The sequence below is a fragment of the Erpetoichthys calabaricus genome, chromosome 8 (assembly GCF_900747795.2).
Source record: "Erpetoichthys calabaricus chromosome 8, fErpCal1.3, whole genome shotgun sequence".
NCBI classification, from domain to species: domain Eukaryota; kingdom Metazoa; phylum Chordata; class Cladistia; order Polypteriformes; family Polypteridae; genus Erpetoichthys; species Erpetoichthys calabaricus.
In genome coordinates this window covers 71,771,551-71,798,781 of record NC_041401.2, presented here as the reverse complement: position 1 = coordinate 71,798,781, position 27,231 = coordinate 71,771,551, and the positions used below count along the sequence as shown (strand labels likewise).

Sequence of the window (27,231 nt, the reverse complement as noted above, 5' to 3'; positions counted from 1 at the left end):
TTTGAATAGAATTCACGGATGATTAAGGGGAATTATGACCTAGTTTGAAAACATGCATTTTTACTGTTCCCAAAAATTTCCCCAGACTTATTTTCTGTCAGGGAAAAACCAAACGCCATCAATTTTACCAGATGTTTCATAGGCACCTGAGCACACAGTTTCCATTACTGGAGGATAACAATAGCTATGAATTAAAACAAATGGCTCATGAATGCTTGTTAAGATAACCATGTATATTGTGAGGTGCTTTTTTGGAGACAGGATCTTTAATCATTTATGTCATTAATAAATATTTGAACATCTCTGGTGTCAAGTGATTAATTCCCCTAGCTGTATTGTGTGATGGGATGGGAACGCTGTGGAGTGGACCTCATAACCATAAAAACACCAGCACATTTCAGTAAGGGATAGGACAGGTATTTTACTGACAAATACAGAATGTACTGTAGAAGATGAATGGAGGGATACACATAATATTGTAGTCATTGGAAGAAGTGCAGGTTCACAAATGAGAAAATATTGTGGGACTAATCTAATCGTCCCCATTTAATAATCTAGAGTTCAACCAAAACACGTGCTCAATGGCACTTAATAAACAATAAAAGCATGGTCCTTATGAAGAATGTTTCTCTTGGCTTTTAAGCCTTGTAAAGTCACGGCAGGAAATAACTCAATCCTGTGGTGTGTTCTCGTACTGAGTGATGCCGACTTCTGGGAACCATGGGATATGCAGCAGGGAAACTTGAAAGGATGGAGTCTGTTGCCCTCAGTGGGCATCTTCTCGACACTGTGGAGGAAACAGAGGATAAGGTTACTGCCAGCGCCCACTTTGAACCTGGGGTGCAAGTTCGTTCCTGTGAAAAGCCCAGAGGATGATCTATAGACACACACGCATAACATAAACAACAAAAAAGTGAACAAAACACCAAATTCTATGTACTTCTTCAAGACTTTCTACTTCAGCAAATAATTATAGTGCGCTTTCCTACTTCATGACCTTCCTTTTCCACACTAGTGTTTTCTTCCTCCTCTTTACCATGTGAGCAGATTATTCCTATTGCCAGCTAGCAGCCTGCTATTTTATCTATATTACTAACCGAGAATGCTAAACCGGATGATGGACGCAGGCACATCCGGCCATGGGCCGTAGCTGCAAAAAGACGTACTGCGCAGGCGCAAAAAGAGTCCGCGAGAGTCGGCTGAGGAGCCGAGAAAGGCGGACAAAAGAGGGCGAGAGAGGCGGATGAGGGTCCGCGAGAGGCGCAGGCGCAAAAAAAGAGTCCGCGAGAGTCGGAGAAAGGCGGACAAAAGAGGGCGACAAAGGCGGATGAGGGGCCGCGAGTGGCGGACAAGACCACAGCAAAAAGGAGTGAGCACATACAAAAAGGAGTCACACAAGCACCGAAAAAAGGAAAAGGCACATAAAAAAGTACTCAACCGCGGGCAAAGCACAAAACACATTGCACACGAAACTAAACACAACAAAAAAAAAAAGAACAGACGAGCGCACAACGGCAAGGCACGACCACCCCCACCCCCCCCCCCCCACAGGCACGGGACGGGACGGGACACACACCAAGAGGGGGATTCAACAAGCCCATGGAAGACAATAAAAAAGAACACAAAACCACCCCACAGACCCTACAAGCAAGGGACGGGACACACACAAAGAGGGGGATTCAAACAAGACACAGGAACACAAAAAGAAAGAAGACGCTCGCGCAACAACAATCCCCCCCACACATCCATAAGAAGTGACACCCAAAGCCACATATTCTAAAGTGAACGTCGACACCTTCACACTAGGCAGCATGGGTGTCGGCGTAGGTGTCAAGCCCATGGGACACAAAAAGAAAGAAGACGCTCGCGCAACAACAATCCCCCCCCACACATCCATAAGAAGTGACACCCAAAGCCACATATTCTAAAGTGAACGTCGACACCTTCACACTAGGCAGCATAGGTGTATCTCCTTACAATAAAGCACTATTAACCGTTCAACTGCAGAAAAGGATACATATTAACAGTGAGTGCGATCCTCCTTATTTCGCAAAGCGGTGGCAAATCAATTAAAACTACAAAATAGCGCGTCACAAATAATGTACATGCAACAACGCGTCAGTCAAACGCCACAAGCAAAACATGCCCGTCGCGGACATCAACGCCAGACACCTGCTAAATGCTTACGCCAGTTGGCTGACAACGCCTTCAATAATGAGTCCACTATTGAGGAAAATTCATTGGGATTAATGAATGTCATTTGCAATCATTGTCATTCACTTAACTTCCCAGAAGAAACAACTGGCAATACAAATAATGAATTTACACGTAGTTGTCAAAAGGGTAAAATTAGACTGCCTCCTTTACATATAATCACCACGGACCCAGTGTCATTGAAACAAAACCGGAATAAAGCTAGGTCAGAAATTAAAGACAGAGTAGAAGGCAAAGTAAAACGTCATAAACAGGTTGAACAAGGGGGCCACGCACATGGACAGCAGGTTACAGATAATGAAGACCGGAATTCAAAAGCTTGAAAAACATGAGCTCAACTGACCAAAGATACAAACTGAAACGAGAAAAAATACGGGGTCCGCAGTAGTCCAAAATGCACCGCGTAATAGTACGGACGAAGCTCTGTATTACCAGTGGGGGACTCCAGAATGACACGGGCAAACGCTCCGTATTAAACGTGCGTCATCCGGACACGTAGCTGCCCAGCGGGCACGGGTTCAAAACGCCGGGGGTAGGCGAGCGAAGCGAGCAGGGGGCGGAGCCCCCTTGTAGTATTCTATAGTGCATTCCTAGTTGAGATTCTATAATGATGGCTCTCACTGTAGTGTCACTTGACTTTACAGTTAGTGTTAAAATAAATGTTTTTAGAATCATTAACAGATTAGAAACTGGGAGGATAAAAAAGTGACCTAAAAACAGAAATGAGAGACAGTAGGTGAGTTGCCACATTTGTGCATTAACAGGGTCGCAGGTTGCTGCTTATGATGGTTTTAGAGATTCACTTATTGTACTGTAGTTTATATGCAGTGAATAAAATGAAAAGTATAGCATTATGAAAGTACTTTTCTGGAAAGCCACAGTGGCTAAAAAAACATTGCTGAAAGTGGATTTAGTAGAACTGGTATCATGTTTTTGTGTCTTGAGGAGATTTTACCAGAAATAAGTATGTAAGGGGAAATTACTCAGTATTTAAGATTAAGATCAATTTTAATAAAGAGTATTTTCAATCAGTTTTAAGCAAATGTGCTAAGTGACTGCTTCTTCGTCCACACACTTGCTTAAAATGTTGAACAACAAGCAGGCTATTTAAACAAAGATTTTGATTGAATGTTGAATTAATCTCTGATTAAAAGTTGTAATAAAAGTCCACAACTGCTGAGGCATTTGAAAATTAGAATTTATTAAACCAAAAGTTTTACAAGCTGCATCAAGTAGCCTCTGATTAAGACTTGTGGTATAGTGAAAAATTGCTGCCTTTGTGCCACATCAGGACCCAGTCATTTCTGATGTTAGATGAGCCTCTTGGTCATGTGGCATACTGTACCTGGCAGCTACCTTTTTATATAATTGTCTCTGTATCTACCTCTTTACAAAGACTTGATTCTGTCATCACAAAACTTTGCATAGTTGATTCCTAGAATACATAATGAAATGATGTGTAATTTAAGGTTGCTAAATGCAGTGACCTTTCAACTTTGAGCATCACAAGTGAGTTTGGCAGTGTAATGCACTATGTACTTAGTGTATGATATCAGTCAATCCTGCTCCTTTACAACTCTGTATGTACATGACAGTACTAATAATACTACAGCTACTTATACTATCAGTTCATAAAGCTTAGTGCCTATCCAGGTAGTATCAGGCATAAAGCAGAAATCAGCCTTGAATGGAAAGCCTGCTATGAAGTCTTTATTAAATAAGTCCCTGGATCATGCTTGTGAATCAATTAATGATCACAAGTAAGGCATCATTAATAAAAAAACCAAAACTGGATCTTGTCATGGGTTTCATGTTAGAGTTATTACAAGTAACCCACGATTCGCTAGCGAATCGGAAATCCAAAAATGGCAACCAGTTTCTGTTCCGTCCGATATCTGGATGGATGACATATCATGGAGGGTGGGTGCGTCTGGGGAAATGTCATTTAATTACATAAGCATATCTCTAGTAAAGCGGTCTCGTTTTGTGGAGACGTGATTCCGTTGCCTTTGCTGACACCGACTGCTGGCAGAGTGGAGCACAGCAAGTTCAGTTTACAGGTTGTGGTGTTCGTGTGCCGGCCACTGAGTCTGGGAAGCCGCTGGGTTAGAGTCTGTGATCGTTATGTGATCTATATTATTGGCACAGTGGATTACAGCAAGTGTAGCTCCCAGGTTGTATTGTTTGGGCGCCACGTACTGACTCTGGGAAGCCGCTGCGTTTTGGGAAGCCGCTGTGTTTGACTCTGGGGCGGGCGCTACAGCGCATTACGTTGTGTTATTTGGGTGCCACCTACTGACTCTAGGAAGCCACCGCGTTTTGGGAAGTCGCTGCGTTTGACTCTGGGGCGGGCGCCACTGTGTTTTGGGACGCCACTGCGCAAGTTCAGTTTATAGGTTGTGGTGTTCGTGTGCCAGCCACTGAGTCTGGGAAGCCGCTGGGTTAGAGTCTGTGACCGTCATGTGATCTATATTACTGTCACAGTGGATTAGAGCAAGTGTAGCTCACAGGTTGTGTTGTTTGGGCGGGACGCCGCTGCGTTTGACTCTGGACTCTGGGGCGGGCGCCAAACTGAATGACCGTTATGTGATCAACATTACTGGCACAGTGGATTAGAGCAAGTCTAGTTTACAGGTGGCGGGCTTGTTGCAGTGCGCGTGACATCCGGTTTACAACCTTCTCGTTTCTGTGTTTTCTGTGGCTGTGTCGTTAGCTATGGGCGGGCTCGTTGCAGTGCGGCAGTGCACGTATGCCTCGATGCGCCCAGCGCCCTGCGTCCATATCCCGTTTACAACCTTCGGTTAGTAATATGGATTATAGCTTCCATGTATAGATCATAGACTAGTGAACAAAATATTGGATGTAGACAACCAATATCTGCTTTACCGACTTGCATATGTTACTGTATGTCTTTTAGTTCTGCACTTTAAGATTTACTGTGTATAATTCTTGTAGTAAATTCAATGTTCTTAAACTTTGTGGTTCCTGTTCATAGTTGCAGAGTTGCCTGCAACCGTCTGCTGTTTAATAAACTTTCTACTTTTCTTTAAACCTTGTAATCTGATAAAATGTTAATTGGTTTTGTCTTCTTGTATTCACAGATGATGAATCACCAGGGTTGTATGGATTCCTCCATGTCATTGTACACTCTGCAAAAGGTTTTAAAGAATCAGCTAGTAAGTACCAGATGACATTTACGTCACTTCACAATAAGCTGTAAGCAATATTTAATATTTTTGCTTTTTAATTGTAGCAGTAATAGCATTTGACAAAGCTACCGTAATTTGATATTTTGAATGACTTTATTTTTGTAAATCTGAAATATTTCACCCTTTCCCTATTATAAGGTAATCCCATTTAAGAATAAGAAGTTCTGAGAGGCTTACCCTCTATCATAAGTAGCTTACTACATAACACAGAATTTAACAGGGTTTCTGTCACTAACCATAGCTAGTAACAGTAAGTACATGAAATAATAAAGCCATTAAATAGAAAAATCGGAATACACTCCACATGTGCCCCCTTCATTCTTATCCCATAAAACTGAGGCTATTATTGTAATAGAAACATATGAAAATTCTGAGTTCATATTATTTTTAGCTAGAGTAATACATTAAAAACGGTCTCTGGAAATTGTTTAACATTTATTTCAAAGTTGTGAATCTAAGCTTCTTTTGGCAGATTGTCAAGAGGTTTATAGATTTTTAAGCAGTTTCCATGTACGTCTTTGTTTTGCAGTGTTACATAACAGAACATTAATTTTAATCAGGGTTATTCAGTTATGCAAACTGATATCTAACATCTAGGTAAGATTTGCATTTTAGCAAGAGTGTTATGTAAAAAATAAAATAACTTTTCAAAGGCCTCTTTAGTTTATTCAGAAGAATACATCCCACTACAATTCACAGTTATAACAAAATTACAAATTCAATTTTTGACCTTTGATAGTACTGTAGTTGTTCTGCTACCTGGTGCACTGAATTGAATTAAAATAAAGTGTCCTTGTACTCAAGCATGGCATTTCTTATATGCTGTGTATAACCACCACTGTATTCTAGTAACAATTCTCTGATGATTTAAAACAGTAACGCTGTTCCTCTCTGTTTCACCCCTTCAGGAAGAGACGTCATTCCCCATTTGAGCCTTGAGTTTAGAAAGGTCAATATGGCCAAAACAATTTTATCACAATAAAGTATTTAGGACAGTAACTAAGTATTGTAATATACAGTAAATAATGATTAAAATAAAATGTAAGACAATGCACATAGAAGCTTCTGTTAAGCTGTGATTTTTTTTAATAAGAAGTCAAAATAAATACATAAGTAAATAAATAAAACAGAAAACAAAGTGCTAAATTCAGCAATTTTAACTCGTAATATTTCCTGTATAGCCATTATATCTCCCACTATCAAATGTTTAATACAGGATCAAGCTAGAGCCGGACCTTCTGATGAGATAGTGTTTCTTATAGTTTAACTAGCTCTTTGATAAAGTTTCCTTTGTTTTCATTATATATAGTGTGTGTGTATGTAGATTTTTTTAATAATGGATCTCAACATTTTTGCACTAATTATCAGTCTTAAGGTGTGCTAATAGAACAAATACAAACATTTTGGCTGTGCTGTGCATAATTATCACAATTCTGTTATAGCCCAGACCTATTTAATATCTTTGAATAAGATTTTAAAGTCAGTAGGTGATATCATTTGGAGTACTGCACTAGTTTTTTTTCCAGGGGACTAGGCAAATAAAAATGCTAAGCATATACAGTACATGCAAGCAGTTTTAAGATTTTTATTCTATGCAATTCAAATTCGCATTATAGTATCTTTTCCATCAGCTGAAACTCACCACAGCCAAGTAACACACTAAGGGCTTGTATGTATCTACCCACTTGTCTGTGGCCTTCAATTCCAAAATTAAAAAGTGTGTTTCTAGAGCCAGATATAACTTTATCTAGATGTTAAGTTTCAGCTTCATACACAAGTGATGGTTTTTTCTTCATAAGTTATAAACTATGAATGTCCCAATTTCTGTTTCAAATATACCTGTACAGAATATTTGGACTGAGCCCAATTGAGCTTCATGAATTAGTAGGTGCTCCATTGCTGACTCCTGGAGTTTGGGTTGAGATTTTTTGTTCCTCATAAGGTCGAGTTAAGTGTTAGATAAAATCACCACAGAAGCAAATCAAATTTTGTATTGGCCTTTTGTGGCTTTCTGTTCAGACCAGGGGTGTCAAAATCAATTTTATTGAAGGCTAAAAATAACCCTCTTTATACATACCCAACACAGGTTGGCCCTGAATATACCAATGAACAACTGCCGCCACATTTCTTTGCAAACACGATACATACAGTAGGTACCTCACTGATTATGATAGGCATATATATTCTGCATCACATCTGTCTTGATCTGTATTTCCTTTTTATTAGCTTTTCATTTCTTGAACATTGCAGCAGGTGAGGAAAGTCATCAGCAGCCATGAGACTTTGAGAGAAAAAATTATGCATGCACTTAAAGACAAGTAAAACTGGCATTCATCACATATGTAAGAATCTGTTTACACCTGCAATAATGTATGTCACAATCTGATAGCATTTGACCACATTTATAAACTTGCAGTAAACATACTGGTGATGGAATTCATTAACCACATTCAGAGCTGGTCAGAAATAGGTATTGATCACATTTAGCATGAATAGGGATTCAGATGCATCTTAAGTTAGTTAAGCTATAAAAGTTGTGGCCAAACCTGACACCTTTGTGGCTTAAAAAATGACTGGAGTGGCAGGTGTAGTATATGTGAAGTCAAGCTGCCATCTCCTTCATGAGATGGTCATTTCTTTGGCATCAAGCTAAAACACTAAAATTCTTTATGGCAGTGTCACCGTCTTTTCACTTTTTCTTGGGTTATTACAATCGGCCAGCTGCCATTCTATCTACAGGTTAACAGCTACAGTGCACTATCGTTGCGTGAGAAGACACTGGTGATGCACTTTAATGTCAGGTGAAAATAATTTAATCATACACAGATACAACATATCCTCTTTAGTAAAACCCCAGTGTGCGTCCAGTGTCCGTGTGTGTGTCTTCTGATGAAGTGCGCATGTGCGGGGCACGGTGCGATGCTTCAAAGGCCGCCTGATGCGTCACACAAGACAGAGAGGGCGGGACCTATAAAATATTGCGCGGCCGATCCAATCAGATTTCTGGAAATGAGGTAAGATTTAAAACAAAAGGCACGAAAAATCCAATCGGGTACTGAGACGCGGAGACCAGCTTCCCCAAAGAGGTTGGATTAGTGTTTGTGGTTGTGCAAGTGTTCACTCTGAGGATGTCAGATTTGCGATTAAGAAGCCTGGCCCGGTAAAGTGTCAGTCGTTGAAGGGGTTTTCCTAAATATATGAATTTTCATGATATTACAATAGGATGACTTTTAAAAGTAGATTTACAGTGTTTTCACGTACATAAAATCCGTTGCTGGGGAGATGCCACACATACAATAATCAGCTGCACGCCAGCACAGATTAAAATACTTGCTGGGGAACTGCACAGTACTTGCTGGAGAGACGCCACAAGCATGATTATCAGCTACACGCCACACATTACATCAGTTGCTGGGGAGAATCTGCTGATTGCCCACTGTTGTGACAGAAAATTAAACGCATATTACAGACATCAAAACCAGTATTACTGCGAGAGAAAATTAAAGGCACACAATACAGTGACGCATATTACAGCCACATACAAGCCAGTATTACTGTAACAGAAAATATTACGGATGTACAAGCCTGTATTACTGTGACTATCTACTAATAACATGCCACCCAAAAAAGAAGAAAAAGATAATAAGCGTCAGAAAAACGCTAAAAGAGAAAGACTCAGAAGAGCAAATAGATCTATAGAGGAACAGGAAAATGAGCGTAAAAAAAAAATTCTCAAAGAGAATGCACTACTGTTCTAGCGCCCGTTAGTGTAACGGGCTTAATGTCTAGTATATATATGAAATGCTCAGGAGTGTCTTTGAAAAAAGCTAACATTCATTGTGGGCCATATTTAACATGTTTTGAATATTGATGAAGTGGGCCACTAAAAAGGTCCAAGGGTTGGATCTGTTCTTGCAGTTTGACACCCCTGACCAGTTCACTCATGGTACATTTACCAGAAATATAAGCCTCCCATCAACATAGCTCTAAGAATCCCTGAAACATACAAGCCCACGCTCACCATGCAATGCAACTGTAAGAGAGAGCACATTCTTCTTATGTACCAAATTTGCAGTGTAATAAACTGCAAAGATAAAAACCTAAGATTTAAAATAAGTGTTGCTTACTAAATAGTTTATCAAATTTTATTAATATGCTAAACATGGACAATTTGTTTACTGCACTCATATTCATATAGAGGTTATAACTGCCATAACTGTGTTATGTAGTGTAGAGCCATGTTGCAGAGTGTTTTGGTTAGAAGAAATGAAGTCTACAGTGTATTATTGAGGAGTTTTCATTTTAAATCTAAAATTAAATACATTTTAGATTAGCCTCTCAAAATAAGATGATATAGCAGCCCTACCAACTGTACAACTCCAAGAGACTTTGCTACCGTACCACTAACACATTAAATATTGTACCATTAGAGTATTACTTTGAACCACCTGAGTGTCTGACTGGTTTTGAAATGACCATGTTCATATGGAAAACCTAATTTTCTCACCATTTTAGACTAGCCACTTAGGTGTTATCTCCCACCACTGTATATCACATTCATTTTTCTTTTTTTAACACGTCTACTATATAATAAAAACACTAAGGTCTGTGTATCCATCCTCTCAGTTTGGCTTTGATGATGTGACAAAAGAGGAAGTGTGTGTGTGAGGTGCCTGAGGAGGAGTAAAGACGTAGGAGGTATGCTGAGAGTCGCCTTCAAACATGAATGTATAAAATCAGACGAGGCGAGAAGGGCACCTCAAAAATAATGATAGTTTTTTCATGCAGGCTGTGCAGGAACACCCTCAACAGAAGGAATGCTGGTAAAGAGATGTTCACACTCACACAGATACAGAGGAGAGGTGCTAAAAGTACACATAGGGAAAGAAATACCAAATATTTTTTAATTATTCCAGTACCTGACCTAGCCAGCACTCCATCCTTCTATCATTTCTGATTTCCTCAATGAGCCTGACTGCAAAATGGTAACAGTTAAAAAGGTTGTCACTTACAACTGAATAACTGACTACTTTCATCATCTTACTATCAAATCATTAGGAAAAAACGTTTGTATTTCTTGCAATACAATTTACTTAACAATTGGATATAACTCAGAATTTTTTATTTGTCTTTTCTTGAAAACATATTAGAATGTTCCATTTTTATGTAAATACAACTGTGTGTGATTTTTGTATTTTTTTTATTTTTTTTTTTCAGTTTATAAAATTGATGATTCATGTAGTCTTCTCCTGAAATGTAAGCCCTGGCAAAGCTGTGATAAAATAAATGACAGTAATGAACACTCCCAGCTTCAGTTCAGTTCAGTGTATTGTAATTATACCTTATAGTAGCATGGAAAATATATGTTCCTAGTCCAAGAAACTTCAAACATTCAGCAGTACAGGACATGCTGTACAGTAGAATGCATCTGTGTAGCAGACTAGATTACTGAAAAGAGCAATTGAAATAAACAGTAGCTGTAGATGAAAATACATGAGCAAAAAGATTAAATTAAAAAATCTTAATATCACATATAAATATTTACCAGACATAGTTAGAAACAACTAGGCAACACAAGCTAGAGAGATATAGAATCACCAGTAATACTGAATCTGTAGTGCAGGTGCTTACATAGTGACACTGACATCACATGTGAAGAAGATAACAGTGATATAACAGTGAAATGGCAAGGGATTTATCATATTGCTTGTAGGATGGCTCAGGACAAACAGTTTGCTTCTGGTTTTAATGGAGTCTGAGATCATAAGAAGGACTTTCTTTAGTCACGTCTTGTCATAAATGTCTATTAGTCATGCAGTCAGCTGTAAAGTAGTGGCAATACCAGATTCTGATTTCCCTAGTTGATACAATATGTTATTTACTATATCTGCAGAAGTAAGTGAAGATTTTAGTCAGCTGATTTAAGTTTCCTAAGACTTCTCAAATAATGAAGGCGCTATTGAACCTCCTCAGGACTTCACGTGGTACTGATGAGCCATAACCGGTCCTAAGTGATGGTGACCCATTTGTACTTAGTTTCTTGCTTTTTCCATATTAACACCATTAATATTAGTAGGCACATAATGCTCTCAAGTCTTCTGAGCTCTACAGCCAGCTTCTGTGTTTGCTAGTGTTGAGGCACAGTGTTGTTATTCAGTAAAACGTTTATCTTCCTCACTGTTGTTTGTCTCACTACTTGATGATGGATTTATGTCATGCCTGGAAACACAGTCATACATAAGCAGGAAAAAACAGAGGTGAGCTGTGTTTTAGTGTTCAACCTGACAATCTGAGGTCTACAAGTTAGGAGGTCCTGGGACCATTTGTGCACTATGGTACTGAGTCCATGGCCCAGAATCATGTTAGTACTTTTAGGGGATGATGATATCAAAGGTTAAGTCAGTGAAAAACATTGTCACACTTTTTTTTTTTGTCAAGATGGGCTAGTACTACATACACAGCAATAGAAATTCAACAGCAGGCAAACGGAGATGTGTCCAGTGTGCCTGGCATTCTTGATTTGATATGTGCCATGGCCATCTATTTGATGTACTTCATGATGATAGGAATAAGTGCCATAGGCCGGTAATCAAACAAACCTGAGAGTGATGATTTCTTTGGCACTGGAACAGTAGCATATGTACTTAAAGCAGAAAATACAGGGATGTATTGAAGATGTTGCACAAAAGATATTTGCCCACTGATCAACATTCAGCCATCTGTCTTTACCTTTCTTATTAGATGGATGTCTTGAGATCCTGGTCAAATAGTGGAGCTCTGCTTATTTTGGTTGTTTTTTATGTGGCTGGATTTAAAACAAGCTTGAAAGGTGTTATGCTTATCTGACATGGAGGCATTAGAGGAGAACACAAGTGTCTTTGCTGTTTAGGTCTATGATCATGTGAATATCTTTCCACTTATGTTGTGGTTCTGAGTTGTTACTGTAACAGTTTTCTACAATATAGTTTGTAATTACTGTGTCATGATTTGGTAAAAAATGTTGTTTTGTTCTTCTCTTTCTGTGTTTTTATCCTTGTTTGTGTTGTTGTGATACCATCACATACTGCAGATTGGACGAGCCTGAGGCCATGTGCTATTAAGGGGGTGATGTGTGTGTGCACGTGTAATGTTGAGTGCCTGACTTCTTGCTGCATTCTCTGCCTGCTTAGACTCCTTCCCCATGGCAGAGGGAAGTCTTTCGTCGGTGAGCCAAGTGTAGCTACAAGACTTTTTAAAAAACATGTTCCTACCAGCATAAGGCCAGGAATCCTGCCAATTATGCCACTTGTGGACACCAGGGGGAGTTCCAGCTCCCCAAGCATCTGACACAACACAGGCTCCTACACAAGTCTTTCACAAACAATAGGATTCATTATTCTGCTTCATAGGAAACATCTCAAATAAGTGTTTCCCACAGCACCAAGCACAAATGCAGAGCACAGCCACAATAAACCACTTTGAAACTCTCTCTGTCATCTCTCTCTCTCTCTCTCTCTCTCTCTCTCTCTGTCTCTCTTTCCCTCTCCTCCCAATCCCAGGACACTCCTCCTCACAAGTGTTGTCCACCTCCTCACGACTCTGGCTCCTCAAGTTGTGGCAGGCAGTTCTTTTTATGTAATCCCCTTAAGTACTTCCAGTGTCCCAAAGCTGTGGCATGGAAGCACTTCTGGATAAGGTTGGAGCCCAACAAAGTAGGGCTTCCCAGTTCTCCCGAGGCACCCAAGAAACTCAACAGAGCTGAGTTGGCAAACTCCAATTCCCATTATGCCCTGTGGGAATCCGTGGTAATGCCGCCACCCGGGGGCTGCCATCTAGTTGCCTGGGGGAGACAAAGCCCTGTGCAAGGCGTCTCCCTCTGTCCTTGCACGCTGTGGGCATCCCGGCCAGGTAAGGTTCCCAGGCGGTGCCTTCCCAGTGTATATATGTGTGTTGTGACAAGTGTCTGGAAATGGTGCCTATCTTTTGAGCTGTGAGTTCAGAAAGTACTTTAACTTTTTTCAAAACAAAGGAGAAAATTGTCAGAAAGAGAGAGCACATTTTTTGAGAAATTTCATTCCTACTTTTTATTTTTTTATTTTTTTACTTTCTTGTTGCTTTCTGATTGTGTTTTGCTCTTCTCTTGGTCAGCATTCATTTGCTTATTTAGTGCATAAAACCCTGATACATCAGACTACTCTTCTCATTTTACATTTAAAAATCTCTGCCACCCGTTGCCTTTACTGTGAATCAAATCGATTATTTTCTTTTATCTTTAACAGGAAATGGTCCCAGCTCTCATGGCATTCTGTTCAATATATTTAAATGTTGCATCAGCCTATCCATAATTTCTAAATAGGCAATTTCCTTATTTCTTTGCTTATACAAAATGATCAACGCATATCCTAATATAACCAGCATTTTAGATAGATAGATACTTTATTAATCCCAAGGGGAAATTCACATACTCCAGCAGCAGCATACTAATAAAAAACAATATTAAATTAAATTAAAGATTGATAACAGTGTAGGTATACAGACAAGGTATTTATAGGTCTGCACCCTCTTCACACAGTCACCTCTGATGATCACATACTTTATTAATCCCAAGGGGAAATTCACATACTCTAGCAGCAGCGTACTAATAAAAAACAATATTAAATTAAAGAGTGATAACAGTGCAGGTATACAGACAGACAAGGTATTTAGAGGTCTGTACCCTCTGCACACAGTCACCTCTGATGATCACGGGGTCCATGAGGGGCCTGGGCCTCCTAAACTCCAACACTAGCTCCTTGGTTTTGCTGGTGTTCAGGTGTAGGTAGTTTGAGTCACACCATTTAACAAAGTCATTGATTAGGTCCCTATACTCCTCCTCCTGCCCACTCCTGATGCAGCCCACGATAGCAGTGTCGTCAGTGAACTTTTGCACATGGCAGGACTCCGAGTTGTATTGGACGTCCGATGTATATAGGCTGAACAGGACCGGAGAAAGTACAGCCCCCTGCGGCGCTCCTGTGTTGCTGACCACAATGTCAGACCTGCAGTTCCTGAGACGCATATACTGAGATCTGTCTTTAAGATAGTCCATGATCCATGCTACCAGGTATGAATCTACTTCCATCTCTGCCAGCTTGTCCCTGAGGAGCAGAGGTTGGATGGTGTTGAAGGCGCTAGAGAAGTCCAGAAACATAATTCTTACAGCACCACTGCCTCTGTCCAAGTGGGAGAGGGATCGGTGTAACATGTAGATGATGGCATCCTCCGCTCCCACCTTCTCCTGGTATGCGAACTGCAGAGGGTCAAGGGCATGGCGGACCTGTGGCTTCAGGTGGTGAAGCAGCAGCCACTCCATGGTTTTCATCACATGCGACGTCAGAGCGACAGGCCGGAAGCCATTCAGCTCACTACAGGCCGGAAGCCATTCAGCTCACTAGGATGTGATAACTTTGGGACTGGGGTGATGCAAGATGTTTTCCAAAGCCTCGGGACTCTCCCCAGTTCCAGGCTCAGGTTGAAGATGCGCTGTAGAGGACTCCCCAGCTCCAACGCACAGGCCTTCAGCAGTCGTGGGGATACTCCATCTGGACCCACTGCTTTGCTGGCACAAATTCTTATATGTTCATTTGTGTCTACTCAGTGGCTTCTCCTTTCAGCATTTACCACTCAGGGCAATTAAAACAGTTTTGCAGCATTTATTCAGCCCCATCCCGACATACTTTCACTGTTCTTATTATTAATTTGACTAATTTTAATAGCTCTGTACACACAGGAAGGAAGGAAAAAAACAAAATGATCTGACTCACTAGTGAGGGGAAAGGGCTTAACTTTAATTATCAAGAATATAATTGTTGCAAGGCATGCAGGTTCTTGGAAAAATACATTCTCAAAACCCAATAAACTTAACACTGTTGCAAATTACAGATTTGTATGGAGATTTATATCAAAGAACAATGTATATATATATATATATATATAGTTTATATCAGTTCTAATGTTTCATTCGGAACTTTAAAAGGAATGTATAATAAAAATTCTCAGCAGAAGCTTTTCAAACTGCTAACGGCTTTTACCAGAGTCTGTCTTTGTTCTGTCTTTCAGATCTTTACTGTACACTTGAAGTTGATTCTTTTGGGTATTTCGTTAGCAAAGCAAAGACAAGAGTCTTCAGGGACACAACTGAACCACAGTGGAATGAGGTAACCTGCTCAGCCATAGCTTAAAGCAGAAAGAATGTTTCACAGTGCTGTCTTCTTTTGAAACTCCCAAGCTAGGTTTTACAAAAAGTTTTGGATTACTATTGTGGAGACTTAACTCTTTCTATGTGTAGGTATATTTTTCATATCTTAATTACAAGCTGCCTTTAACCAAACTCTGTTTGAGTACTTCTTTTGTTTTCCAGTTTGTGCTTTTAGTCCATGTTTTTGCTAATATCTTAAAAGTATTGACTTTCCTTTAGCTAGATTAGCATTAAGAAAGTTTATTAAATTCATATATTCTGTTTCTTTGAATTGTCTGCTGAGTAGCCCTATTTTGAAAAGTTCCCAATAATGAGAAACAGATACAAATCAAAGTTAAGAATTCACTTCCATTCACAACTGTCCCTTAGTTGCACATTTCCTAATATTTAAACCATGTGTGATCTAAAATTTGCCTTAAAGACAAATTCATTTAGTTGCAGTAACAAATTTTCATGATAGGAGAAGTAAAGATTCAAAGGTAGTATATAAAATGACTAAACGTTGCTTTTCTTTAGTCTCTAAAATGAATACTTATAGAATAAATAATTTCCAGTTTGTTTTTATAATTACAGGTATTTGTAAAAAAAATCTGCAAAGTTCAAGTGGGCTTAATTATTATTATTGGCCCATTATGTTGGAAGATGACATTATTTGTCATTCACAGCCTTTTTTATAACCTGACATAACAGTCTCAGGCCCGCTTGATCCAATTTGGGGTCACAGGGACCACCAGCAGCACACACTGTAAATGGTCCTGGTCCATTGCAGGGTACACTCACTTACTGTACATAACAACAGTAAAGCTCACACAAGGCCATTCTGTAATCAACAAGTAACTTAAGGTATCCTGCTCTGAAATCATGAGCATCTCTATGAATTCAAACAGACACAAGTCAAGCCTTAGGTTATATTTTATATAAGGCAATTTTGTGCACTCGAGATAACTTAGCTTAACAAAGGCAGAGTTTAAAGTACAATAATGGTATTTTGTGTCATTTTATATGTCCATTCATAGTTGAGTGAAAATGGCCTTATGCAGAAAGTTTACAAGATTATTTGTTATGAGACAAAATGTTATTTAAAATTGATTTTTTTTTTGTTAGGAGTTTGAAATTGAACTTGAAGGATCCCAGTGTTTGCGGATTCTGTGCTATGAGAAATGTTATGACAAATCCAAATTGAACAAAGATGACAATGAGATTGTAGACAAGATCATGGGAAAAGGACAAGTTCAGGTAAGTGAACAATCCAGGCTTATTTCTTGAAGGTTTTAAACAGTAGTTTAGATGGAGATGTGCAAATAGAAAGACTAAGCAATTTTTGAAACCTGATAGTACAATAATTTGGGTGGTCACATTTAATGTGTCTTATTCAATTATACCTCCCATTTTCACCACACACACAGTTTGTGATGTGATTAGGTAGCTGTGCTATATACCCTAATTTACAGGCTAGACTGTGGCCTAGCTTTGGTTTCAGCTATATCACTTCAGTGTTGCTACCATAGTGGATTAATGCACCATCTGCCTGATCTGCAAGATCAAGAGTAGGGCTTTTGGAGATAAAACTGGTAACACTTTATAAGGTAGGTTTTCGACTTTCTGCCATCTGTCAACTTAAACATTTTACCAGTAAAGTAAAATTGGTGAGAACTTTCCATCTTCCTCTTCTCACTCACTAATCAAGATTGTAAGGATAAGACAGTGATATAAAATATGCAGCCTTGATTAGGAAAATGTTGTACGTTTTAATTATTTAGTTAATTAAAGGGGGATAATTGCAGCTTTTCAAAAGGAGCTGAAAACATTTTCCCAATGAAGATAACCCACCAGACCTGAACAAAGCACCTCACTGACCCACTTTACTTTTCTACTGGTTACTTCCAGAAGCAGAATCCCTAGAGTTTGCTTTTAAGTAATTTCCTTGTGCATGTACGTGCCTTTAAGATGTATACTATACAGTATATCCATATGAGTCTGGTTGGTACTACAGCCCAAGATGGTTTGTTCCCACTCCATAAGATGAATGCCAGTCACTCTGTCCTTTATAGATTTTATGGCCTGTCTATTCCAGTTCTAGATGGGAACATTTTTAGGTCTGTGCAGCACTTGAATGAGATCTTTATCCGAAAGCAGCAGTCAATTGTGCAACTGGATCACTTCGCCCTGTCACACCAACTCATGCTTATCTGCAGTGTTGTATTAATACCATATTGCTTCATAAATGAAATCATTATTCAAGACATTTGGAATTCATCACCCAAAAACAAATCTTTTAACGTGGATTCATGAAACCACGCTTTTCTATTGAAACAGTGTTTACGAATGGTTGGTTTACTGTATGCTTTTACCAAGAGCTGAATAATTCAACCTCATTAACAGCAATCCATTTCCACCCTATGGACACAGGAAACAGAAAATTGGCATTACAGAGCATTCTCATGAAAGTCATTTAAATTATAGAAAACACCATGTTATGTAATTGAGTCTCTCAGGGAGAGTAGCTCAGCCGCCAATCTTCTCTTTTAATGTCAGCTGGATCGCACACATCCTTGAATGTGTTCCCACGAGTATTCCTGATCTTGACTTGAGCAGTACATTACTTGACAGATTTGTCTCCTTGCACTGTTTGGTCTTTGCCCTGTACTGTGAGCAGCACCAATCAGTTCTGACATACTGATGATTTTTCTGTTTTAATTCTTATGTTGCCATGCTGGAAAGGGGAATTGCTTACATAGTGCCAAAAACTAATGTTTAAATTTGAAACTACTCTTTAGCATTCACAGAAAGATTATTCTACAGTATTCATTTTTACTTCAAATGTAATACTGCCACGATTCTATCAGAATACTGTAGTTATTTTTCCATGCATATTGGCTTGTACTGCTAGTGGAGTGGAGTGCACATAGGATTGAATCTTGTCATTTCTACTACGTATTACTCTCAATCTTTCCATTTGTATAAGAGACAAAAATAAAACCAGAAGAAATCCATGGGGAGCCACATTATACTGCAGCACAGTTTGTGCCCAACTATATTTTTCTTACGCATTTTGCATATTTCATTCTTAGATGTTTAGTAGGTTGGAACAAACAATGTAGCAATACTGTAAAGAAAGCACAAGTACACTGCATATGGAAGGTGTGCAAGGCATTTCACATCACCCTCTTAGTCTTCTACTTAGTCTTAAATACAGTCATTAGTTTTGCCAAGAAAATAAGAATTTATTTTTAATCGTGGACCAATTTGTAAAATCTAGATGAGTAAAATAGTGGAAGGTGATTTTTCTAGGCTTGTTTATTTCACTATTCAAGACTTTCATCAGTATAAAACACATAGCCTCTGATGTCAAATGTCTGCTTAGATTTGTTGCTGTCTGGGAACTCTTTCAATGTTTTGATTTAATGCTTTTCTGGTTCTAAAATAGACTTTAGGTCAGAAATTAGTTTTAAAAATCCTTAAATGGTAATGTCATACAATTGCAGGGTGGTGCTTGTTAAGTTTTTATTTTTATTTAAAACTATGTGCCTTTTCACCAGAGACTGCAGTATCGTCTTGGCATTTGGTATTCAATCTAGTTATTTGCTGAAAGTGTATTGGAAACAAGCATTTCTTAGGAGTCTGAACCCAATGGCATTTGTGAGCGTTTTTATGTTGTTAAAGGTCCTATCCACACTTTTTAGTCTGTGCTATGTATTTACTGCATTATTACATTTTCCTAATTGAAGCTCAATAATTTTTGTCAGACTTACAAAGTGTAAAATTCCAAGAGTCTAGCATCCCATAGTGAGGCACTCATTGGAGCCCAATGTTTTGCTAGCTGGTAGTGTTTATGTATTGTTAAAATACAGTATAAAAACAAAAAGCCAACAACAAAGTCTTACAAAGTTACTGTATCTTTTCCAAAACATAATGATTGCCATCAACATACTACTTTATATTATTTGCATGTGACTCTGAGCTCATGTGGGGAAAGCTTTTTATCTGACAGGCTGTCTGATGCCCCCCTTCTCTTATAAAGTGTAGCTTTTCATCATGTCATTAAAAGGTTTTATAATGAGAAATCTGAAAAGACATGATCTTTTGAATGAATACTTCTCATAATTAAGGGTATACTTCAGACTTATTGTTGTTGACTCAATGCAAGTTTTCTTAAATTCCTCTTGGTTTCTAGCTTGTGTCCCTGCTCTGGTGCTATGTTATGAGTTCGTGGAGGAGTATGTCTAGAAATTGACTGCCTTCATTAACACCCTGTGTTTCACAGGAGTCTCTTGATTACACAGTGTTTGTGAATTTTGCTGATGGTAATTAAAACTACAGTTGTGAGTGTCACATACTGGGAGTAGAGCTTACAATTTCATACACAATTCTGCTTTGGATAATTACTATGTGTCTTAATACCATGTGAGGATCAACATGTAACATGATGAGAAGGTCTGATGAAACACAATGGAACATAGTTATATAATTATTTAAATAAAATTTCAATTATATATTTTTGCAGAAGGAATACATTTCCTTGTTAGTGATGGAGCATAGTAACAAAATATTTTGCTAAATAGTGATAAACAACATTCTCGCTCATATTACCACTCGCACAAGTAATGATAAAACAGCACACCAGGCCAAGAAGTAATTTAACAGTCACTGTCAGTCGGGGTTATGTAAACTACTTAATTGAATGTTTTCATTTGTGTAGTTTCAAATTATGAGTCACAATGATCACACTTCAGTATAGTTTAAGAAACAAATTGTAAAACAATAAACAAGAATACAACTTACAATGGATGAGCTGACGACCATCACATGAAAGTAGTATGAAACTGGACAGATATAATGTCTTACAAAAGTTCTGAGCCCCTTGAACAGTTTTCTAATTTTACTGAAAGCTTATTTTTTCTGATACTTTTATTTCAAGGCATTGAAATTCAAAATTAGGTTGTTAAACAAATGTGACATTGTTTTTTTTACAAAAAAAACTTAAGAAATGAAAAAAAGGAAATAAGCCGCTTGCATGAGTATTCAGCATTCTGTAGAGCCATCTTTTGCAGCTAAAGCTCTTTAAAGTCTTCTGAATTAAGTACCCCAGTTGTCAAGGGACTGAATGGTTTTGGTGTTCACTGGATATTCACAAACACAAGTACGGTTCCCTCCCCTTAGAAGTGGCAGATATAAAGCTTCTGAGGCATCCATGAAGCTCTGTAAGGGGTCTGCATGACTGCAGTAAAGCATGTCACTTGTTAATGCTGTTTGAAATAAATGCAGCAGCATTTACCACCAGACAGCCAAATGGAAAACCATCTATAGAGAAATTGCATTAGATTTTAAAAAGTAAGGAAAACTGTGACCCCCTAAGTACACTTGATTGTGATGGCATTCAATCTCAGTACAGTTATAATTCAGATTAAGTGCAAACCTAAAAACAATATAAATTACACTAATGCAAAAATCATTAATGAATCACGTGAAACAGAATACAGCACTGATTTAGTTTCTCATATTGTCAGTACAACCTAAAATACTTCTTTTAAATGTGTAAATGCATCCTAAATCTATGTGCGAATATATACAGTACAGTACAAATCACATGTGACATTCAGTTATTCAGTGTACTTCACTGCACACTACCCTCTTAATTTGGCATATTTTAAAACTGCTCTGAGTTTGCAGTGAACCACCGCTGAGGTGGAAGACAATAGAGAGCATTACTCCTGCTTCAATTGATTGAATACATTTGTATTGGTTTGTTTGATTTGTATGCTGTTTTAAAATTACGTTATACAGAGAGTATGTTAATATTTATGTACAAACTTCACTAATATTTTATGTCATTGAAAAGTAGAAACGTGTACCACAGTCTAGTTAAAAGTGTGATTCAAGAAGGGTTATAAATTACATCTGGTTAACATAAACCTACAGCCAGTGTGTCTGTTGTAATAATGAAAGGTATCAGCATAATGAACTTGAAATGAGCGTAAACATTTTATCTCACTGGTTCTGCCAAATATAAGCGCCTCTATTCCATTTATCTAATTATTTAATTTGCAATATGAACAGTGCTTCTCTCTAAGATCTCACACACTAGTTCTAGCCTTCCATTTTTACATCTCTCCTGTATTTGTGTCACTCAAACTTGGTGAAGGCTCAACGACTGAAAATATGTGCTTCTAAGTTTCAGTTCAGTTTCAATGTGGAACTGATTTTAATCCTATATTTGTTATTTTCCTTGGATCTTTAGTGTATTGTTTAACCCAGCAATTGGTTGGATTAAATAACAGAACAGTAAGAAAAGCATTTGATAAGTTTGGCTTTTAGTGATGAGGCTACCCTGGGGAAAATCAATTGACTGTATTAGTGCACTGTGCGTCAGCTCCAGTCCATGAGAAAGTTTGTTCAGTCTTTCCCTTGTGAACTTTTAAGGACATGTTGATAACGGCTTCATAGTGTGAGGTCTGTTTGGCCAACATGAATATTCTTAGCACACTAGTGAAGCTCTATGATAAAACTAGGAATTGTGTTATCTCTGAAATATAGATACATGCTTTCAGTATTAAAGAAGAATAACAAAAACACACACTTTTTACTTTAATGGGTACATTCTTAAACCAAAGGGAAAAAAGTATAAAGTAATCCAATGCAAAAGCCTGAAAGTGTTTAAAACAGCTGAATTATGAGCAGTTATGCATTATGCTGCCTTATCATGAACATAGTCCTGTTGTGTCACAGTTAAAAATAAAATAAAACCTTTTTATAAGATATGCCTCTGTTCAGGTCTGCAGCATTCAGTGAACATTTTACTTTGTTTTTCAGCCATAAGGGAATAGACCTTGAGGTGGTGAATTGCGTTAGACACCAAGGGAAAATAAAATATCACATACTTTTATTTGCTCTGAAGTTTTCCTCTATAAAAGAGATGAAAGCTTTTAGTTTAAGCAGCAGCGATGAAGATGAAATATGATGCAAGTATATGAAATTATGATAATAAGAAAACAGATAACCAGCTGTTCATTTAAAATAGGGCTGGCAACAGAATAATTGGCAAACAGATAGAAGCTGCTTAGAGTTGAATATCGTGTAAATGTTAAGAAACATTTCATGATGCAGTAAGTATATGGGCCAGGTTAAAACTAGCACCATGGAACCTGCAAGTTTCAGTTGGCAAACATAAGGTAAAGGTATGTCTCTTGACCCAGACTGAACTTTGTACTACTGCTGTGTTCGTCATGCTAGAAAGTTACAGTTGAAACTTTGTGCAGGGAAAAAGTTAACATATCTTCATACTGGGTAATTGACTGTAAATTTAGAATGCGTTTTGAGGAAAAGAAAGGCACACCTTTAAGGTTTAAGGAAGTCTATCCATGTGTTCTGCAGTATCCCAGCAGACACATACCATGTCACATGAATTATAATCAAGGCACATTATACTTAAGCTGTATGATGCACGTGTGAGGCAACATTTGGAATGTTATGTGCAGTTTAAGTGTCCATACTATAAGAAAAATGCATGTGATCATTCTAGATAAAGTCCAAAAATGTTACCTTATGCTCTGCAGTCCTGAAGAATTATGAAAGACAGAAGGAGATGAACCTTTTCAGTTTAATAGTGACATTGTAGCTTTCATCTTAGAAAGACATAATGCTTTCATTTTAATGTAAGAAAATGTTAACAATGGGTGAAAAATGTTTTTTTGTTGATTGTTAGCATGCACTGTGCCAATAGTGTTCATCCTATTGGTTGTTGATCATACTGTGTTGAATTCATCAAAATACTTTACTATTGTGTGTTTTTGCTTTTGTGAAATAAATAAATAAAACTGAATTGTTCTGCTAAAACTAACTGTTTCAAGAAGGAACAAAGGCACTCCTGGTTTAAGGGTACAATATAAAAGATGACTTAATGTTGACCCTGTAATGAATAAAACAGTCAGAGAATATGTTTGGATATTTTTTTGTTATTATTTTAATCTTTAAAAACTCCTCTCATTTTTATTCATGTTACTGACTCTGAAAATATGTTGAATTTTTATATTCCAACATGCATTTAGTTTTGGTAGTCTTTATAGTTCAACGTTTCAACAAATAAAAATGGCTCAGATGTTAAGAAGATGTCTAAATTTATGTCAGGTTAAGGATAGAATTGAAAATGTGAATGGTTGACACCTGTATATTTTACACTTATCCTCTACTGTGTTTAGTTCAAAATATACAGACTAACAATAAAATATCCCCTGACTCCTGCAGATATATTGAATGGTATAAGATATGATGATTATGACTATTACATTTGTTTAGCCCAATATCTGTTTTCCTCAAAATGTTGCTTGGACTTGATACTTCAAGTCTGGGTTGTGATGTCTTAAAAAAATGCTTTGATTTTAAAATGGATATTCACAGAAACACTAAATGTTGTGTTATTTTAAAAAGTGTAGGTGTTATAAGGCATTGTATCATCATTCAAGATTACTAAAACAATGAAATTACACTGTTCAAGTTCATTACACATTCTTTCCCATATTACCAGGATTGTTCTTCATGAACCTGACTGCTCTTCCCCCGTGTTTTATATTAATGTATAAAATAAATCATATAACAACCAAGGTAAAAAACAGCTGAAACAAGTGGCTGTATTAGAAGACATCTGACCATTTTTTTGGCTATTCAGTGACATATACATGAAACATGCTTTTTATTGAATCATAACATACTTCTCTGATAAAGCACTAATAGCAAGATGAGTAAGCCCCAGACTGGACTTAGGGCTGAATCACTGCAATAAGCTTAACTCACTGAGACAGGAAGGCATGCTTATTTTAAAATGGCTATGAATCACTGCCCCTTAAACTGCAATGCTTTGGAAGGTTAAAAGTCACACAGCATTTGCTGCCAAGTCAGTGTTTATGTCTGTAGACTGTTTTCAGAGCTGCTGCAAATAGCCTGAGCAACATTCTAATGCATCTCAAGTTTTCCAACAAGAACAATTCTATGTTCTTGTTACCTTTTTTTTGCAGTACATTTTGTCTGAGATTTTTAAAGAAAAGTGTAACATCAAAACTGGTATACTATTTGATTGGATTACCTCAGTGCCACAAAAGTTTCTTCATTTTAAACAGACTCGACAACATCTTTACTTTCCAACATTTTTATTTTTTTAACTTTGACAAAGAAATGCTTCACCTATTACATCTAAATATTTAGGCTTATATTGCCTATTCACCCCAGGGTTATGTTTTAAGAATTCGTAAATCTGATTCTTTACTAAGAAAAGCCACAGAATATTTAAATCTACCAAAATCATATGTAAAAAAATGATTGCAAGCAATTATAGTATCCAAATCATAGGATTTTTTTACCTATAGCATGAAATAAATTCAGTCATAGTGACACTTATTTACTTTTGTAAAGAAATTGTTTAACGTATTAATTATAAAACAAATCATAAGTCTGTGTATACTTGCATCACAAGAACTACATATACTAAATAATGTGTGGGTCTTGGTTTGTAATGCTAATTTGTCCCATTCCAAATGTCTGGGAGCATATGGTTAAGTGTGTTTAGCACATCTATCATTGATGACAAGCAGGGCTTTGTTTTTGACCGTAAAACCTCATTAAAAGTTGCCTTTGGGTGTTTTTTTTAAGTGATGTGACAGATTACTACACAATGTGATTTCAAACAACGTATGATAGATTAGCCTTGGAACAGAGCTCATTATGATCAGGTGCAAGGTCTTGACATTTTCTTACTCAAATCCAAGTGATTTGCTAACTCAGCATCATGTTGGTTTATTCACACTGTGGCCTGCATGTACAGCATAGAAAACAATCGAAAGCATGCAGTCAATTTAAACAGACAACTGTTAATCTGAGAGCCAACCTCACAGTACCAACCAAAATCATGGAGTTATTGATAACAGTGTCTGGCTTTAGCAATTTAAAAAAAATTCAACTGCAACTCAATTTAAATTTAGTGTTATTCAAAGTTTCTAACCATCGCTTTCATAGGAGACATTACTATTCTGTAATACTTGACTTAATTAACGTATAGCTTTATAAATTACAGCACAAACTTTAATCTCACATGGTATACAGTGAATGAAGATGTGTGTTAGAGTGATCCTGTAGAACTGAGCATAAAAGTTGTGAGTACAGTTTATAAACCAACTTCAACAGAAGATATTATTTTGTCAGAAGAAGGATGAACAATGCATTTAAAAAATCCCTGAGACCTTTAGGATCTAGAATGTGCTTGCAAGCCATGGAGAATCATCCAAAAGGCTCTTTTCTTCAATCTCACAAACATTCTCTCCTATCAAAGATGTGCGTCTAAATCAAATAATATCTGAAGTTGAAGTATTTTTGCAAAGTATTGACAAGGCCAGAAGTCTGTGGAAGTGCCATAGAGTTAAACTGTCTACATCTGGAGTACTAGGAAGGAGATAAAAATGTGCTGCACAGTACCTTAGAAAGTACAAAGTGCCAGCGAAGGAATGTCATAACATCTAACAAACTCCACATGCATAGATTGCCCATCAAAACCTCATTTGAATTTTTAATAATACATTTGTAATCTTTCATATTTATAGTTAGGTCCAGGAGGATCGGGTAACCACATATTATGAATTGTAAAAGTTGGTCCCGTTGGCATACAGATAGTGACAGAGTTAAACCAATACAATAGGGACACTAGCCCCTGGCAGTGAGTTTTTGAAACATATTAATGTTTAGTTCTTAATAAATCAGCTCAGCCAATATTTTTTTAAAAAACTACAAATCAAACAAAATCGATTTTCTCTTGCTCCATTTCAGTTATCTTTACTGATGGAGAGATTGTTTTCTTAAGGTAATGCATGCAAATTTTATGAGACATTGAGCCTGTCAGTACTGCTAGACATCAGAAGAGAGCTTTAGGCCTTGTAGTTTCTGTTTCCTTTTTCCTATTTTCTTTTTACATTAATGTGTTTTAATTGCATACAATAAGAAGCTGCATGGCTAAAAACCCTTTAGTACAATTCCTTAGAGATTTTGCTTGCAATTAAAACAATTAGTCGTAAGCCCAAAAACACTAAAAGACATCTGACGCCTTAATGAAGTTTACCTGGAACCTCCAAAAAAAAATCTATGCCGCAACACTTCTTTCACAATAAGTGGAAGAAGAGGATGGATTAAAAGCTTCTGTTTTGAAGCCTGTAAATACTGTAAATGTGAAGGAAGTCTGTGGACTTTTGGTCTCTTTGAAGCAGCATTGATTTATAAAAATTTATAACAAAACAAAACGTGACAGATGCTGAATCATAAATGACCTCACAAGAGCTGTCCAGCGATTGCAATATCTAATCATTTTTAATTTTTCTAATTCTTTGTGTCTGTTTCTCATCCAATATTTGCTTGTTTGTCTAAGTCATGTGTCTCTCTTAATTCCCATGTGTTATCAAATTAATTCACCTTTTCCACATATTTCCTTTTTTTTCTGCAGTTTTAACTAAAATGAATATTGATGTAGCAGTATACTGAACAAATTGTCCACCGTAATTGAAGTTTTGTTTGAAGGTGTAAAAGCCCTACTGACACTAGCAGCACCATTGGGAATAAAAC

The 27,231-nt window shown here is 37.5% G+C and overlaps 1 protein-coding gene across 4 annotated transcripts in view; it reads left to right on the top strand.

Annotated features, from left to right (window-relative positions):
* The window catches only part of abr (ABR activator of RhoGEF and GTPase), a 374,781-nt gene that overhangs the window by 298,883 nt on the left and 48,667 nt on the right, over positions 1-27,231 (top strand). For all 4 annotated transcript variants that reach the window (XM_028806775.2, XM_028806776.2, XM_028806777.2 and 1 more), the window contains 3 exons: positions 5,316-5,390; positions 15,501-15,598; positions 16,744-16,875. In XM_028806775.2, the coding sequence (XP_028662608.1) occupies positions 5,316-5,390; positions 15,501-15,598; positions 16,744-16,875 (305 nt within the window). The remainder of the gene's footprint in view (positions 1-5,315; positions 5,391-15,500; positions 15,599-16,743; positions 16,876-27,231) is intronic.